General features: G+C 42.5%; 1 protein-coding gene across 12 annotated transcripts in view; it reads left to right on the forward strand.

The window, feature by feature from the left end:
* MPDZ (multiple PDZ domain crumbs cell polarity complex component) overlaps positions 1 to 17897 on the forward strand; it is a 1044214-nt gene that overhangs the window by 120894 nt on the left and 905423 nt on the right. For all 12 annotated transcript variants that reach the window (XM_069238948.1, XM_069238974.1, XM_069239000.1 and 9 more), the window contains exon 3: positions 3393 to 3559. In XM_069238948.1, coding sequence (XP_069095049.1) covers positions 3393 to 3559 — 167 coding nt within the window. The remainder of the gene's footprint in view (positions 1 to 3392; positions 3560 to 17897) is intronic.

Here is a 17897-nt window from a genome sequence, read left to right on the forward strand (position 1 = left end):
GCTCTCCCTCACTTTCGCTTTCTCAGACTCTTTCAATCATTTTCTCCCACTCACACACCCACTCACTTACGCATCCACTCAGAGCCTCATGTACTCACTCACAGCCCCAGTCAGACCCTTGAATACCCACCCACAGACCCACTCAGACAGTTTCGCACCCACTCAGACTCTCACACAACCACTCACAGACCCAGTGAAAGCCTTTTGCACCCACTCACAGACTCATTAACCAGTCGTGTATAAAAACGTATGACTCACCGCAAGACGCCAGCACGGATGAAGGCGCTCACTAAAATGCGTTTGTTTACTTTGACAACGTTTGAATAAAGAACTAAGAATACTTCCCCAGGAGTGTGGTCTCGTTCTGTTTTGTGAAGAGTATTTCTGCCACCGGTCTACAGTCGTGTAAGACTTCACCCGCTGGAGAGTGCTGGAGCAATTGGTGGCCCACAACAGGAGATATTTATATATATATGTCTCACTGTGAAACCACTAAACGTAGTCTACGCTATATTGGCCTCCTACACAAGCCCTGCACCATGGAATATGCCAAGAAGGTGCCCAATATAGTAGCAGCTAAGTGACCAGTTAATACCTTTAGAGGTTTTGGTTTTCTCCAGTGATTAATATAGAGACTAATACAAACACTGAACTAGTGGAAGCCACATAATCTTCATGAAGGAAAGTAATTTATAAAGACTTCTCCCCATGGGACTATCAGAACAAACATTTATTCAGCAGAGAAGATTTAACACATCGATGATGTTAGAGCTCACAGCAAATGGACCCTATAGAGAAAGAAATTCCTCATAAACCACCTGGAATTATGAACAGTGGTGTTGGGGCTCAAGATGTTCCAAAATGAATGTGCACTATGACAGGCAGATTACTCTATGGTGAAGCACAGAATTTATGGCATTGAGCCATGTAAGGAAATATGTTAGTGCTGAACTATATCACAGATGACCTGAATCAATCCATGTGAAAGCCACAAGGGTGAGCTGCAGCTACAAAAGCTGACATTTACACTTGGTTGAGTGACTAGATCAAGTATGATGTTGCTGTGCTCCCAGTAGTGTATTAAGTTAGAAAGTGATCATAGAAAAAGAAGATCTACACTAACAAGTACCAGTAATGAAAAATGAGTTGTCAAAACTAGCGCCAGACACCTATCTCTACTTAAGTAGTAGCTGAAGCTAATTTCCTACAGGGACTTTTTCTGAAGTGACAACTGTCACCCATGGAAGGCAGACAGTATTCCTTTTCAAATGACATTCAGCTATAAACATTATAAACATTAAGATAAAAAAGGACACTGATGAAATATCCAATTTTAGAGTGGATCATCTGGGGACCGGCGTAGATATGCTTCCATTGACTTTTAAAATCCATTCCAAAATGCCATACTGTTCTGTTGAAGAAAAAAAATAGCATTATATCCAACTAACTACCCACATTCAATGTGGTACTGTCAATCTGCATTCATCATAGTTTGCTGCCTTGATCTTTAGGATGCCACCTGTCATCTCTTACACTTCCCATACATTGAAGCAGCCAGATTCTGCATACTGTAAGTAGAGATTCAGATGGTTTCATGGTGACAGCTAGGCAGAATGTGTCTTCCCCCTGCCCTATACAAGTTCCAAAATATTCATTTGTACAATATATAAGGTGATTGGTTCTCTTTCGAGCCAACATCTTTGAATACTGAATACTGAACTGACCTAGAGGAAAAATCTCTGCCCAGACACCACCCAGGATTTGCCTTTATAGTGGAGGAGGAAGAGCATTCTATGACCAGGCAGGGTTCTGTTGAAACCTAATGCAGGTATTTCTTTCTATATAAAATATATCATTATTGAGTGCCAGAGATGTCCATACCACTCTCTTCAGTGACCTTTATATCCGTTCTGAAGGTCATATGATACCTTGACCAGGAAGGGGAGCAGAAGCTTTGCTGGCAGAAGCTCTGATTAAAGATCCTAAATCGATATCAGTAACATTTGAAACTTTAGAACAAACACAAAAGTAGTTATGCGATTTAGCATGCCTTCTGGTAGCTCTAAATGGACAATGTGTTATTGATTTAGTAATAGAGAACAAAGGACCCAATGAATCATTCTTGGGTCTCAGTAGCTATTTTTACACAACTGGTTTACGATCCAAGAACATTTTTGCACTGCACTGACTCTACTTATCTGTTACACTGCAAAATGACTATTTGATAGGAGTCACAGGATCATGCTCATTAATATTAATCAGGGAGAATGCTCTTTACAAATCTATTAAAAGGGTGGCAAACGCAGGGGTGGAGGCCTCCTAGGGACAATAGAATTCCATCCCTGCATTCACATTTGCAGAATGTTAACTTTTTTTTATTACAGTCTTCATTATTTAAAGAGACAGTGGCTGCAAGAAAATATAAAATTGGCTTGATGGAAAGGGCTTTGAGAGAGGTGCATGTGAGGACCACAACTCAGATTCACAGAGTAAAAGCTTATAGAAAGAATGGATATCAACCGCTTTCAGGATTTGACACTAAACAATGGTTTGAACTGTAATTGATGGCATGGACCACTGATATTTCTTTGTGAATCACTAGGAATGGAGGATGCTGCCTATTTCACCCACCTTTCCAAATGATTCACAAAGTTCTACACTGTAAGATCTAAACACACTTGCAAATTGTAGTGTATCTTTGCTACATTTAAACTTTCTGTTTTGCTAAACCATAGAGTGAAAACCTTCATCAAGTCCAATTTATTAACTGTGCAAGGAGGGGGGGCTACAGAACTGGCTTCCTAGCTACTATTCACATTTATGATATATTCATAACTATATAGTGCAGTTTTCCCTAAAACACTCCTGCCAGAGTATATTTTGGAACTAGTAACCTCTAATAAGTTGTGTAAGTTAAGGTATTCTGTCAGTAAACTTTGTGACAGGAATAGGTATGAAGAGGTATGCATTTTGAGTGATATATATACAAAAAGATATTATAACAAGAAACAAGTCTACTCATTTAGACAATAAAGGGCCTACTCTTCAAATTATTTCTCTGAAAATACGTAAAGAATTCATTGATTCAGTCAGTGATTGTCAGGCCTATGTCATCACCACAGCAGTTAAGCCTTACTACTTGTTTGTTGTGGTGAAATAAGAAATTAGGTTTTTATTTTGCGATTGAGGTGCTTGTACTTGTTATTGCCCTTAAATAAATGGTGCATGATTCAATTCATACAGTGTTTGGGACAATTACTGTTCATCTTTAATATCTATAACTCAAAATCTGTAAAAAAAATTACCAATTACAGACTGGTCTGGTAAACCACCTCTTAAAAATATCTTGATCTTGGCTCTTGACGCTGATGCTTGTTTTCTGTGTGCTGCAGATACACAGCGTGCCCTGCAGGCAGTGGAGCGCCTGCAGGAAAAGGTACGGGAACGAGGTGATGTCGCGAATGAGGAGAAATTGAGCTTGCTAAAGTCGGTGTTGCAGAGTCCCCTCTTCAGCCAGATTCTGACGCTACAAACGTCCTTTCAGCAACTAAGAGAACAGGTAGGATAACATAATGAAATAAATCATAATACAGTGTTTCAATCCTTTTGTTGAAGCAGTGTTTGCACACTTCAGTTTCCTGTCCTTTTCTTAGACTGCACCGAGTCGTTGGTCATGTACTTTTAATGCCTTAGGTTTGTTGTCTAGCCAGACAAATGTTTTTTTGTCAATGCAGACAGGGTAAATCATTCATGCAGCCCTCCCATAGACACCAGTTTCCATTTTTCACAAGCAAATAGAAACATAAAGATATATTACAATTCCTAACAAAATGTTAGATGTATGTGTGGCTGTAGATACATATCCTTATTGTAATCTTGCCATCTAGTGTTGGGCTTGGATGGGTGCAAGTTTAAAAAAAAAAAATAGTCTTTCAAATCATGAGGCAGTGTGACTTCTCTTGCTGGCAATGCACATGGTCATCGACTCCATTGTTAGATTGTTTTCTTCCTCTGTCTGGTTCAGACATATTCTCCTCTGCTCAGGTTTGACACAGTTGTCTCCCAATCCTTTCCAAACTTTACTGATTGCTGTTTCTTCAGTGTCCTTCATCTGTTCTTCCACGTCGACTTTGTCGGGGTAGCTCAAGTTGGCCATGGCCCACTTGGGCCTTCATCCTTTGGGGTGGATTTCACATTTTTGACAATTCCTCTGCACCATGTCCACCCAGTGATAGAACGGACACCCTTCCGCTTTTGTCCTCGCTGCCGCGCCAAGAACCCATGCACTGATCTCCACCAGGTGTGTAAATTGTACCTCTCCCCTGACCACGAGGAGGCTACTGGTGAGGCCTAGTAGTCATTTTGTTCAAAGTAGATGCTGCATAACCATCAAGCTCGACGCCTTGAGATGTCCCGCTGTAGCGTTGAAGATACACCGGCCCTCTTTGGACCCAAGGGACCCTCAAGATGAGGCATAAGCCCAGGCGTCGGCTGCAGATGCAGCACCTTTTCCCCCAACAACAACTCCGGCTCCAAACTAGAGATGCAGGATCTCAAACCAGGTCAAGACTCGAGTACTGTGCCCCCTCCACCTCGAATCGCAGCCCCATCAGACCACCACAAAATGTTGGCTACCTACTGGCTAAAATCCATCGTTGGGTCACCACGGCCCTCGGCCATGGTTGGCACTTACCAGCTGCCTCGGACACTTCCAGCCTTGGCTCGGCCCGAAGAAACAGCATAGGCTCTATGTTCCTGAACTGACTTCTCCTCCATCGGAGTAGAACCGAAATTCAGTGCCCAAACCCTTGGTGTCGAACCACCGCACAACCTTGGCACCAAAAGCTCCAGCTTTGGACCCGAAACCATCAGCACTGAAAACACTGGTACTGAAAACTTCATGGTCGGAGCCGAAATTCACCACTTTCGGCACACCAGCACACAGTTCTGAGCATGTGGAACCTGTGCTTCAGCGGATGCAAGAGGAAATGAACTCCAGGCAAAACACATAATAATATATATGCACACTGGCCGTATCATAATAAGACCTCCTCATACTGGTGCACAGTCAGCCCAAAGACAATTTTTCTTTAAAGAAGCTTTGGAGATTCCACCTCCAAAGCATACTAAGAAGGCAGACGAGGCCACATGACCGGTGCACCTCAGCCCAGCACCAACGCTGGTTATGTACCACACACCTTCACCTCCACCTTCACTTGCTGTTCCTTCTCCATATGCTCCAGAGGGTTCTATCCACTCTTACACAAGGTGCAGGGATAAGGGAGAGCAGTTTTCCTTCCAACCACACGGAGACGCATGGAACTTTTATGATGCAGAACTGCGAGCTGATACAGATCGAACTGTATCCTGCTAAACTCTCTCTCCCAGACAACACCACCACCTACCACGATTTGATAGGTAGAGCTGCCACTTAGCTTGACCTTCTAGAGGATGACTTTGTGTTTGAGACTCCTACATCCAGTGAGCGCTTGACACAATGCCTTCCACTGCTTAAAGGCATGTTGCGACATGCCATACGTTTTCAGTGACCCTGTTAGGTTGCGTGCAATCACACCAAGGGTCAACAAGAAGCACAAGGCATCACCAAACAACTCCACGTACATAACAGGACTACTTCCACCTGATTTACTAGTATTTGCCACAGCATGCAAGAGAACCTGCTCTAAAACATATGGTGAGCCACCCCCACCAGATAAAAGGATAGATGCTATGTGTAAGGTCCAGTCTGCCAACAACTGGAGGGTCGCCAGTTCCATTGGCCTCCTCTCCTTCTATGAGAGGGCCCACTGGGATGAGATGGAGGAGATCCTCAAACATTTCCCAGAAGAGCACAAAAAACAGGCATATCAGATTGCATCAATACCACTGTTCGCTGTGCCCTTGATGCTGCTGACACTGCAACTAGAGGCATAAATTCAAGTCTCCTAAACAGAAGACCTACCTGGCTTTGAGTCTCAGATTTTAAACCTGAAGATCAGCAAAACCTCCTGGCCCTCCCCTTCAACGGGTAACACCTTTTTGGTCCCCAGGTAGACAACTTCCTGGAAAACAATTAAAAATAGTATAATGAGATGGCCAAAGCCATGAGGGTGTTACAGACACAATTGCAACACAGCTTCGTTCGCCACTTCTCTAATCTTGGAGGATCAAAAAACGCCTCCCCTGAGACCTCCACCTCCCACCAGCATCCCCAGGCACAGACCACCTCGCCTTGGGGATACTACAGAGGCTGCGACAGGGGCAACAGTTCCAAGGGTAGAGGCAAGTATGGATTCACCAAACCCTCCGTTGACACTACCAAACCCTGACATGCCAACCCCCCCCCCCCCCCCCCGCCCCAACCCAGAATGACCACTCATCACCTGTGGTGGGTCAACTTCAAGGGTTCTTTCCTACCTGGCTGAACTTCACCTCCGACTAGTGGGTATTGGACACTATCCAACATGGTTATTGTTTGGAGCTCATTTCCACACAGCCCAACATTCCACCTTACAAACAAATTTTTTTAAGACTTTATTGATTATCAAAGAAGACTAACATAACATCAGTTACCTGTGCATAAAAGGGGGAGCATGGTGCTTAAAGAGAACATTGCAGTACATGTTCGGTAAGACATAGCATGTCACATCAGACGAACATTCAGGGCAATTACAATCATACATACATCAAATGAACAAAGAGGCCAGTAGGTACAATACAGGTCTCACAAAATCATTAAAATGTCACTAGAGTTGCAGGTCAAGTAACTTGAATAATCTACTCAACGTAATGGTAATTTACTTGTCCCGTAAACAGGTCTAAAATTTTGTGATCCTAGGCAAAAAATTTACAGAGATGCCTTTTTCTTAATTCTCACATATAATTGCACCTTCAAATATGTGAGCTCAGTGATTCTGCAATACAATAAAACCTCTTTTGTTTGATTAAGTAGACTAAAGTTTGCTCCATGTTTCACAAGAATCTAGCCCACATGTAGGGGACACATGACCCATGATTTGCTTTTAGTTTACTAATAGCATTGCCATCAGGGTAGGAGTGTTTCTCAGTTTGTTTAAACACTCACTTTTAATAAATATATTATTAAACCATGATGTGGTAGCATACTGTAATTTAGACACAGTAAATTTACAAGAAATGTCCAAAAACCTTTCCACTAACTTGCAGCTTTACTGATAAAACTATATAGTATATTAACAATCTGTGAAAATTGGGTTTCAGAAAACATATCCTTTGCACATCAGCATGTAAAGTATTCTGATTTGTTTTTATCCTATTCAAAAAATGTACAAAAAATGGGCTTTCACAACTACTGAAATACATTTTGAAAAGTTTGTACAGTTGACCTAGTCATTTGAATGTTGCGTGTTAGGAAATACCTGACCCCTATAACCTTTTATTTCACACTCTAAATAGACGATCAGACAGTTCACCTTATAGAATCCTGGAACTCTGCAGTCAGAAGGGAAATTAATAGTAAGACAAACTGACTTTTGACCTCTGTCTGTGAACACAGAGCAAATGTGACATATAAGAACAAGATTTAAAGGTTTCTTTCATTGCCCCTCCACTTTCTGACTGAACAGAACACCTGTTCTTTGTCAACTCATCAGAAGGGGCGAGTAAGTCCTAAAAATAGCTTGACCTGATAAAACATTATTTGCCAGAGCGAGTGGTCCAGTAGAGTTTGTTGAGCCCTGCAATACCAGCGAGTAGTGTAGGGGAGCGGAAGGGGAATGGGAATCCCGTGATCAGCAGGGGCACTGCACGACAGGTTAGGGGGGTTGCAATTACAAACTGTCACCAGAACTTCAACTGTTACTCAGGGTAAGACGTTCAGGCATTCCTCAGAAAAGGGGGCCTAGAACCAGTGCCACAGTGCTAGCCGGGCATGTGAGTCTATTCATTCTACTTCCTTATTCCAAAAAGGATGGCTCTCTGAGACCAATCTTGAATCTCAGACCTCTAAGCAGACACTTACTCTCTGAACACTTTCACATGATAACTCTGCAAGATGTTATCCAGTCATTGCAACAAGGTGACTTCATGGCTGCACTCGACCTCAAGAATGCCTATTTCCACATTATACAGGGAGTGCAGAATTATTAGGCAAATGAGTATTTTGACCACATCATCCTCTTTATGCATGTTGTCTTACTCCAAGCTGTATAGGCTCGAAAGCCTACTACCAATTAAGCATATTAGGTGATGTGCATCTCTGTAATGAGAAGGGGTGTGGTCTAATGACATCAACACCCTATATCAGGTGTGCATAATTATTAGGCAACTTCCTTTCCTTTGGCAAAATGGGTCAAAAGAAGGACTTGACAGGCTCAGAAAAGTCAAAAATAGTGAGATATCTTGCAGAGGGGTGCAGCACTCTTAAAATTGCAAAGCTTCTGAAGCATGATCATCGAACAATGAAGCGTTTCATTCAAAATAGTCAACAGGGTCGCAAGAAGCGTGTGGAAAAACCAAGGCGCAAAATAACTGCCCATGAACTGAGAAAAGTCAAGCGTGCAGCTGCCACGATGCCACTTGCCACCAGTTTGGCCATATTTCAGAGCTGCAACATCACTGGAGTGCCCAAAAGCACAAGGTGTGCAATACTCAGAGACATGGCCAAGGTAAGAAAGGCTGAAAGACGACCACCACTGAACAAGACACACAAGCTGAACCGTCAAGACTGGGCCAAGAAATATCTCAAGACTGATTTTCTAAGGTTTTATGGACTGATGAAATGAGAGTGAGTCTTGATGGGCCAGATGGATGGGCCCGTGGCTGGATTGGTAAAGGGCAGAGAGCTCCAGTCCGACTCAGACGCCAGCAAGGTGGAGGTGGAGTACTGGTTTGGGCTGGTATCATCAAAGATGAGCTTGTGGGGCCTTTTCGGGTTGAGGATGGAGTCAAGCTCAACTCCCAGTCCTACTGCCAGTTCCTGGAAGACACCTTCTTCAAGCAGTGGTACAGGAAGAAGTCTGCATCCTTCAAGAAAAACATGATTTTCATGCAGGACAATGCTCCATCACACGCGTCCAAGTACTCCACAGCGTGGCTGGCAAGAAAGGGTATAAAAGAAGGAAATCTAATGACATGGCCTCCTTGTTCACCTGATCTGAACCCCATTGAGAACCTGTGGTCCATCATCAAATGTGAGATTTACAAGGAGGGAAAACAGTACACCTCTCTGAACAGTGTCTGGGAGGCTGTGGTTGCTGCTGCACGCAATGTTGATGGTGAACAGATCAAAACACTGACAGAATCCATGGATGGCAGGCTTTTGAGTGTCCTTGCAAAGAAAGGTGGCTATATTGGTCACTGATTTGTTTTTGTTTTGTTTTTGAATGTCAGAAATGTATATTTGTGAATGTTGAGATGTTATATTGGTTTCACTGGTAATAATAAATAATTGAAATGGGTATATATTTGTTTTTTGTTAAGTTGCTTAATAATTATGCACAGTAATAGTCACCTGCACACACAGATATCCCCCTAACATAGCTAAAACTAAAAACAAACTAAAAACTACTTCCAAAAATATTCAGCTTTGATATTAATGAGTTTTTTGGGTTCATTGAGAACATGGTTGTTGTTCAATAATAAAATTAATCCTCAAAAATACAACTTGCCTAATAATTCTGCACTCCCTGTATATTTACCCAGAGCATCACCGATAACCTACGGTTTCTAATATATGCCCAGCATTTTTAATGCAAAGTGGTTCACTTCGGCTTCCAACTGCCCAGAGTCTTCCCCAAATATCTCATAGTAGTAACTGCTCACTCGCGCAGACAGAACATATATGTCTTTCCATATCTAGACAACTGGCTCCTCAAAAGTGCAGCTCTCAAAAGTGCTTCCAACACACTTAAACCACCATAAACTTACTTCATCAACCAGGTTTTAGCATCAACGCAGTCAAATCCCATCTCCAACCCTTTCAAATTCAAGCCTACTTGGGAGGCGTTCTCCACTCACAGAGGGGGATTGGCTGCCCATTGCTGCCAGGATTCAAAAATTCCAAGTGCTCCTTCCCCAGTTTCAGCCTCATCAGTAGAGAACAGTCAGGTCAGTCAGGCGTCTCCTCGTTATGATGTCTTCATGCATAGCCATAGTACCTCATGCCTGACTAAAATGTGTCAGTTGGAGGAATGCTTAGCGCACCAATGGACTCAAGCAGAGGGTCAAATGCAGGATCTAATGTTGATCGGCTGTCAAGCTTGTCACTCTTTGCAGTGGTAGAGCACCAACAATCTCTTAAAAGGAAGGCCTTTTATTAGATACAGTTCAGCAGAGAACCATAACAACAGACACATCCCTAATGGAATGGGAAGCTCATTCACAAGTGTCCAGGGACTTAGAGACCTCTCCAAATCGATCACCTGGAGTTGCTAGCTGTTCACCTAGCGCTCAAAGCTTTCCATTTTCACCTGATTGGCAGTGTAGTCCTGTTCAAAACAGACAACATGACTGCCATGTATTCTCTACAAAAGCTGGGGGTACCAGGTCCCCTCAGCTTTCTCATCTAGCCCAAACCATTTGAGAGATGGGCTCTCCGATACAATGTTTTCCTGTTATCAAATACCTACTAGGAGAGAACGACGACTTTGCAGATCTCCTCAGCAGAAGCCGTCAAGTCCACGAGTGGAACTCCTGCAAGTCCTCCTTCCATGCTTCCCGCATTGGGGTCAACCAGAAATAGACCTTTTCGCTACAGTAGAAAATGCAAAGTACCCAAACTTCCCTCCAGGTTCCCACAGTCCAGGAGCAACACACTATGGATGAGTTGATGATATATGCTTATGCTTTTTTGCCTCACCCACTGCTTCCATTTGTAGTTTTCAAACTTCATCAGACATCTCTCACCCTCATTCTAGTGGCTCCCACACAGGTGCAGCAACTGTGGTATACCACATTCCTAACACTTTCAGTAGTTTCCCACAAGATACTGCAGAACATCCAGGATCTTCTCATGCAGAGCAATGGAGAAATCAGACCCAGGTCCCTCAGCCTTGCAATTTGGCTCTTGAAGTCCTAGATTTTGGTTATTTGAATCTTCCATAGCCATGTATGGACGTTCTTAAAGAAGCAAGCAGGCCCACTAATTTTGCCTGTTAAGCTGCTAAATATAAAAGGTTTGTTCACCATTGTCAGTCCTAACACATTGATCCTTTAGCACCTAAGGTTCAAGATCTTGTCTGCTATTCATTTCGTTTATATACATCTGGTTTACCATTTACATCTACAAGACTACACCTATCGACAGTAGCCGCATATCTACAAAAAAGACAACACATTTTGCTATTTAGGATTCCAGTTATCAAAACCTTACTGGAAGGACTCAAGAGTCATTCCTCCTAGGGTGCTACCAGCTCCCACTTGGAATCTCAATATTGTATTAACAGGATTAATGGGCCTTCCATTTGAGCCCCTCCACTCCTACCCACTCAGTTTTTTTATATCCTGGAAGATATAATTTCTAGTTGCTATCACTTCACTCATACGTGTTGAACCATCTGAGTGAAGTGAACCCTTCTTTCAACTATACGTACTTCTTTCAACTGACATGAAGGACCCTTCTTTCAACTACATAAAGATAAGGTGGTACTGTGTACCAATCATACATTTCTTTGAAAGATGCTATCTAAATTCCATCTTAACCAATTGAATTGCCAGTCTTCTTTTCCTAACCTGATTCAGTTGCAGAAAGGGCTCTACATACCTTAGATGTCAAGTGAACCCTCATGTATTAGATTGATAGAACCAGAACATTTATGAAAACGCAACAACTCATTGTTGCCTTTTCAAAACCACACAAAGGAAGGGCTATTTCAGGGTCTGCTATTGCATGTTTGATTGTTAAGGTTCCAAATGTGCTTTGCTAAAACTAAAAGAACTTCGCATATCCCTCCTGGAGCTCACTCCACTTGTAAAAAAAAAAGAGCTTCAATTACGTTTCTGAGTAATATACCTACAGCTGACATATTTAAAGCAGATAACCGGCCTACACTACATGTATGCTGATTTAGGCCAAGCAGTTCTAAGTACACTATTTCAAACAAATGTAACACCCACAGGTTAGCCACCACTTATGGAGGAGGATGACTGCTATACAGTCTATTCTACAAAATATAAACAATTGGTCAAATAGTAGGAAAAAATCTCTATACTTGATTTGCAAACAATGAAACTGTTAATCAATCATCAGCAATGCAAATTAATTACAGAATTTAATTCATTTATTCACAAAAAGGACAAAAATCATTGGTATAAAATCACCATTAATACGTATGAACAAAACTATACAAACACATACTGCCAAAACGTATGTGCCAAGAAGGCTATAGGGTGTATGTATGTGTATATATATATATATATATATATATATATATATATATATATATATATATATATATATATATATATATATAGCGCACTTATTTCTCCGGTGGTGCTGGTTAAAGGCAGGACGTCCGTATTTCAAAAAAGGAAAATTCTTTTTCTACTTTGACAAGAGAAGAAACGCACTCCGTCGTTGTGCCAATAATAATTAAACTTTTATTCCATTCGTGAGATCACAAGCAAACAAAACAGGAATCCCCTGACGCGTTTCGGTCACCGGACCTTGTTCACAGGTGTTTCCTGTGTACTCATTTAGCGCTTTAAATAAACTACCTAAACTCAACAGAAAAAATACTACTGAAATTACACCAAGTTATCAACAATTACTCCTTAACATCACAAAATATATATACTTTAGCAAGAAAACACCAAAACATTTTTACAAGTATCCTTCAACCATCAATAATATTTTTACAGGAATCCAAGTTATTTTTCTCCACATTTGCAATGTCTTCTGGTAGATGTAGTTTGTAACATCTCCTCAAATAAAATTATTTTTTAATTTATATTTTTATATTTTGAAATTGAAAAAGATTGAAAGACAATATTAGAGAAATTCTCGAGGTGTGTTAACATACTGCATGGGGCCTCATTAATTTTTAATTAATGTTCACATAGGAATCATATGCATTTGTTGACGGAGTGCGGTTCTTCTCTTGTCAAAGTAGAAAGAGAATTCTCCTTTTTTGAAATATATATATATATATATATATATGTTCGCATTATCCTGCCATCTAGTGTTGGGCTCGGAGTGTTACAAGTTGTTTTTCTTCTAAGAAGTCTTTTCGAGTCACAGGACCGAGTGACTCCTCCCTTTCGGCTCCATTGTGCATGGGCGTCGACTCCATCTTAGATTGTTTTCTTTCTGCCATCGGGTTCGGACGTGTTCCTCTTCGCTCCATATTTCGAATCAGGAAAGTTAGCTAAAGTATCGAAAATTTGACGGTATTGTTATCGCTCGGTACCGGGTTAGTGTTAGTGTATCGGCACCGACATCAAGACCGCTTCGGTGGCCCTTTGGGGCTTCCACTCTTCACTGAGGCCTGGTTGGCCCGACCACACCCGTCGTCCCAGACTAATGGACCAGACCCCCTTCTGTTTCTGTCCTAAGTGTCACGCAAAGTATCCTTATACAGACCAGCACTGGGTCTGTAATCTGTGTTTGTCACCCGAACACAGAGAGGATACTTGCAAAGCTTGCCGAGCGTTTCGATCGAAAAAGACCTTGATTGATCGACGCACAAGAAGACTGCAAATGACGTAGAAACCGAAAGAACAGCTCGACGTTGAAGAGGAGCAAAGCATCTCCATTTAAGAGACGGACTCGGATGAATCCGAAGGTGAACGACCCTAGACGGTGCAACGAACCGTGAGTAAACCTGCCCCGTCCAAAACTCAGGGTCACACCAAAACATTTAAGGCCATGGGGACGCCACTGCCAGCAGGCCATGGCTCAAGCCACCAAAAGGAAGGTGACCAAACATCGGCACCGAAAAAGGCCAAAGAGTTGCCGAAGACTTCCGACTCCAGTCGAGAATCTGGCACCGAATGATTTAGACACCGAGAGTTCGAATCGACCAAACCATGAAAAAATCTCCTAGGAACCGAAAAAGACTGTAACAAACCTCAGTACTGAAAAAACTCAGTACTGAAAAAAGCGGCCTCGGATGCCGAAAAGAAGCTCTTTTACAGAAGAGCAAGGACTTTCCAGCCAACTCAAGGAAAGACTTTGATTTGAGCAAGAGTTAGGTATGGAAGAACCTGACCATACACAACGGAGGTTACACATTCAAAAAGAGACTGGCAAGATACAAACTTTACCTCCACTCAAATCAAAAAGGAAGCTTGCATTTCAGGAGACAGAAATGCAACCTAAGGCAAAAGTGGTTAGAGACAAATCTCCACCACCAATGGTCTCACCACAACTGTCCCCACCGCACTCACCACAATTGTCACCAGTGGGAACACCTATAATGCAGTCACCCACACATACTGGGATGACACAGGATGACGCTGATGCATGGGACTTATATGATCCACCAGTATCGGATAACAGTCCAGAATGTTATCCAACAAAGCCGTCACCACCAGAAGACAGTACTGCATATACACAGGTACTATCCAGGGCAGCTACGTTCCACAACGTAGCAATGCACACAGAGCCAGTGGAGGATGACTTCCTTTTTAACACTCTGGCATCCACTCACGCTTCCTATCAGAGTCTGCCGATGTTCCCGGGCATGCTCAAGCACGCGCAACAGGTCTTCCAGGAGCCTGTAAAGGGAAGAGCTATCACGCCTAGAGTTGAAAAAAAGTACAAACCTCCCCCAACAGATCCTGTGTTCATAACACAGCAAGTCAGTCTGGACTCAGTGGTTGTAGGGGCGGCAAGGAAAAGAGCAAACTCTCAATCTTCAGGAGATGCTCCACCACCTGACAAAGAAAGTAGAAAATTTGACGCGGCAGGCAAGTGAGTGGCATCACAAGCAGCCAATCAATGGCGAATTGCGAATTCACAAGCCCTACTTGAACGCTACGACAGGACGCACTGCAACGAGATGCAGCACATCATACAGCACTTGCCCAAGGAACAACAAAAACGTGCCCAGCAAGTAGTGGAGGAAGGACAGGCCATATCTAACAACCAGATAAGGTCCGCACTAGACTCTACAGACACGGCAGCACGGACTGTCAACACGGCTGTAACCATTCGCAGACATGCATGGCTGCGAAGTTCTGGATTCAAGCCAGAGATTCAACAAGCGGTGTTAAATATGCCGTTTAATCAACAACAGTTGTTTGGGCCGGAAGTCGATACAGCCATTGAAAAATGAAAAAGGACATGGACACAGCCAAAGCCATGGGTGCGCTCTATTTCCCACAAGTCAGAGGCACCTTTAGAAAACCACAATTCAGAGGAGGGTTTCGGCAACAAACATCTGAGCCTTCCACCTCTCAAACCAGATCCACCTATCAGGCACAATACCAAAGGGGAGGGTTTTGTGGGTCCTATAGAGGACAATTCCCAAAAGGAAGGAGAAAATTCCAACCAACCAAACCAAGCCAGACCAAGCAGTGACTTCAATGTCACAACACCCCAACACTTGTCACCAGTGGGGGGGGGGAGGCTAACCACATACTACCAAAACTGGACACATATTACCACAGACGCATGGGTCCTATCAATTATCCAACATGGTTATTGCATAGACTTCACGAGATTCCCTCCCAGATATGCCACCCAAAACGCACAGACTGTCCCAACAACACTTAGACCTATTACAAATAGAGGTCCAAGCACTACTACAAAAACAAGCAATAGAGCTCGTACCCAATCATCAAAAAGGAACAGGAGTCTACTCACTGTATTTCCTGATTCCAAAAAAGGACAAAACGTTAAGACCTATCTTAGATCTCAGAACACTGAATCTCTTCATCAAATCAGACCACTTCCACATGGTAACACTTCAAGACGTAGTTCCCTTATTAAAAAAGGAGGAATACATGACAACATTGGATCTCAAGAATGCGTATTTCCACATACCCATCCATCCTTCTCACAGAAAATACTTAAGGTTTGTAATGCACGGCATACACTATCAATTCAAAGTGCTACCGTTCGGAATAACAACAGCCCCAAGGGTATTCACAAAATGCCTAGCAGTAGTAGCCGCTCACATAAGGAGACAGCACATGCACGTATTCCCATATTTAGATGACTGGCTAATAAAAACCAAAACTCAACAACAGTGTCTTCTTCACACGCAATACGTCATAGAAACTCTACACAAACTGGGGTTCTCTATAAATTACCAAAAATCACATCTGCAACCATCCCAAATACAACAATACTTGGGAGCAACACTCAACACACAAAGGGCAATTGCCACTCCAAGTCCACAAAGAGTCCAATCGTTCCAAAATGTAAGATCAAGCATACAACCAAACCAACACTACACGGTAAGGTTTGTAATGAAACTACTAGGCATGATGGCCTCATGCATAGCCATTGTCCCAAATGCAAGATTACACATGCGGCCCTTACAACAGTGCCTAGCAAAACAATGGACACAAGCACAGGGTCAACTTCAAGATCTAGTGTTGATAGACCGCCAAAAACACTCCTCGCTTCAATGGTGGAACCTTATAAATTAAACAAAGGGCGGCCATTCCAAGACCCAGTGCCTCAAGCTGTTATCACAACAGATGCTTCCATGGTTGGGTGGGGAGCACACCTCAACAATCACAGCATACAGGGTCAATGGTACAATCAACAAAAACAACTTCACATAAATCACTTGGAACTGCTAGCGGTTTTTCTAGCATTAAAAGCGTTTCAACCACAAGTAGCCAACAAACACATTCTTGTCAAGACAGACAACATGACAACAATGTACTATCTCAACAAACAAGGGGGTACACACTCGTCACAACTGTGTCTCTTAGCACAAAAGATTTGGCATTGGGCAATTCACAACCACATTCGCCTAATAGCACAATACATACCAGGCATTCAGAATCAGTTAGCCGACAATCTCAGTCGAGATCACCAGCAAACTCATGAATGGGAAATACATCCCCAGATCCTACAGGATCACTTCCACCTCTGGGGAACACCAAACATAGACCTATTCGCAACAAAAGAAAACGCAAAATGCCAAAACCTCGCGTCCAGGTACCCACACCCTCAGTCCAAGGGCAATGCTCTATGGATCAGCTGGTCAGGGATATTTGCTTACGCTTTTCCCCCTCTCCCACTCATTCCTTATCTGGTCAACAAACTAAGTAAAAACAAACTCAAACTAATACTCCTAGCACCAACCTGGGCTCGCCAACCGTGGTACACGACACTGTTGGACTTATCAGTAGTACCCCTCATAAAACTACCAAACAGACCAGATCTGTTAACACAACACAAACAACAGATCAGACACCCGAATCCAGCATCGCTCTATCTAGCAATCTGGCTTCTGAAGTCTTAAAATTCGGACATTTAAATCTTACACAAGAGTGTATGGAGGTCATTAAACAAGCGAGAAAACCTACAACAAGACATTGTTACGCAAACAAATGGAAGAGATTTGTTTGCTACTGCCACACTAATCAAATTCAACCACTACATGCCTCCACAAAGGACATTGTAAGCTATTTATTACACTTACAAAAGTCTAATCTAGCATTCTCTTCCATTAAGATCCATCTCACTGCAATATCTGCCTATCTGCAGATTACACATACAACATCACTTTTTAGAATCCCAGTCATTAAAGCATTTATGGAAGGACTAAAAAGAATCATACCCCCAAGGACACCACCAGTACCTTTGTGGAACCTTAATATTGTATTAACACGACTCATGTGCCCACTATTCAAACCCATGCATTCTTGTCAAATTCAATATCTGACTTGGAAAGTAGCCTTTCTAGTAGCTGTACCATCACTTAGAAGAGTGAGTGAAATACAAGCATTTACTATTC

The sequence above is a fragment of the Pleurodeles waltl genome, chromosome 1_2 (assembly GCF_031143425.1).
Source record: "Pleurodeles waltl isolate 20211129_DDA chromosome 1_2, aPleWal1.hap1.20221129, whole genome shotgun sequence".
NCBI lineage: Eukaryota > Metazoa > Chordata > Amphibia > Caudata > Salamandridae > Pleurodeles > Pleurodeles waltl.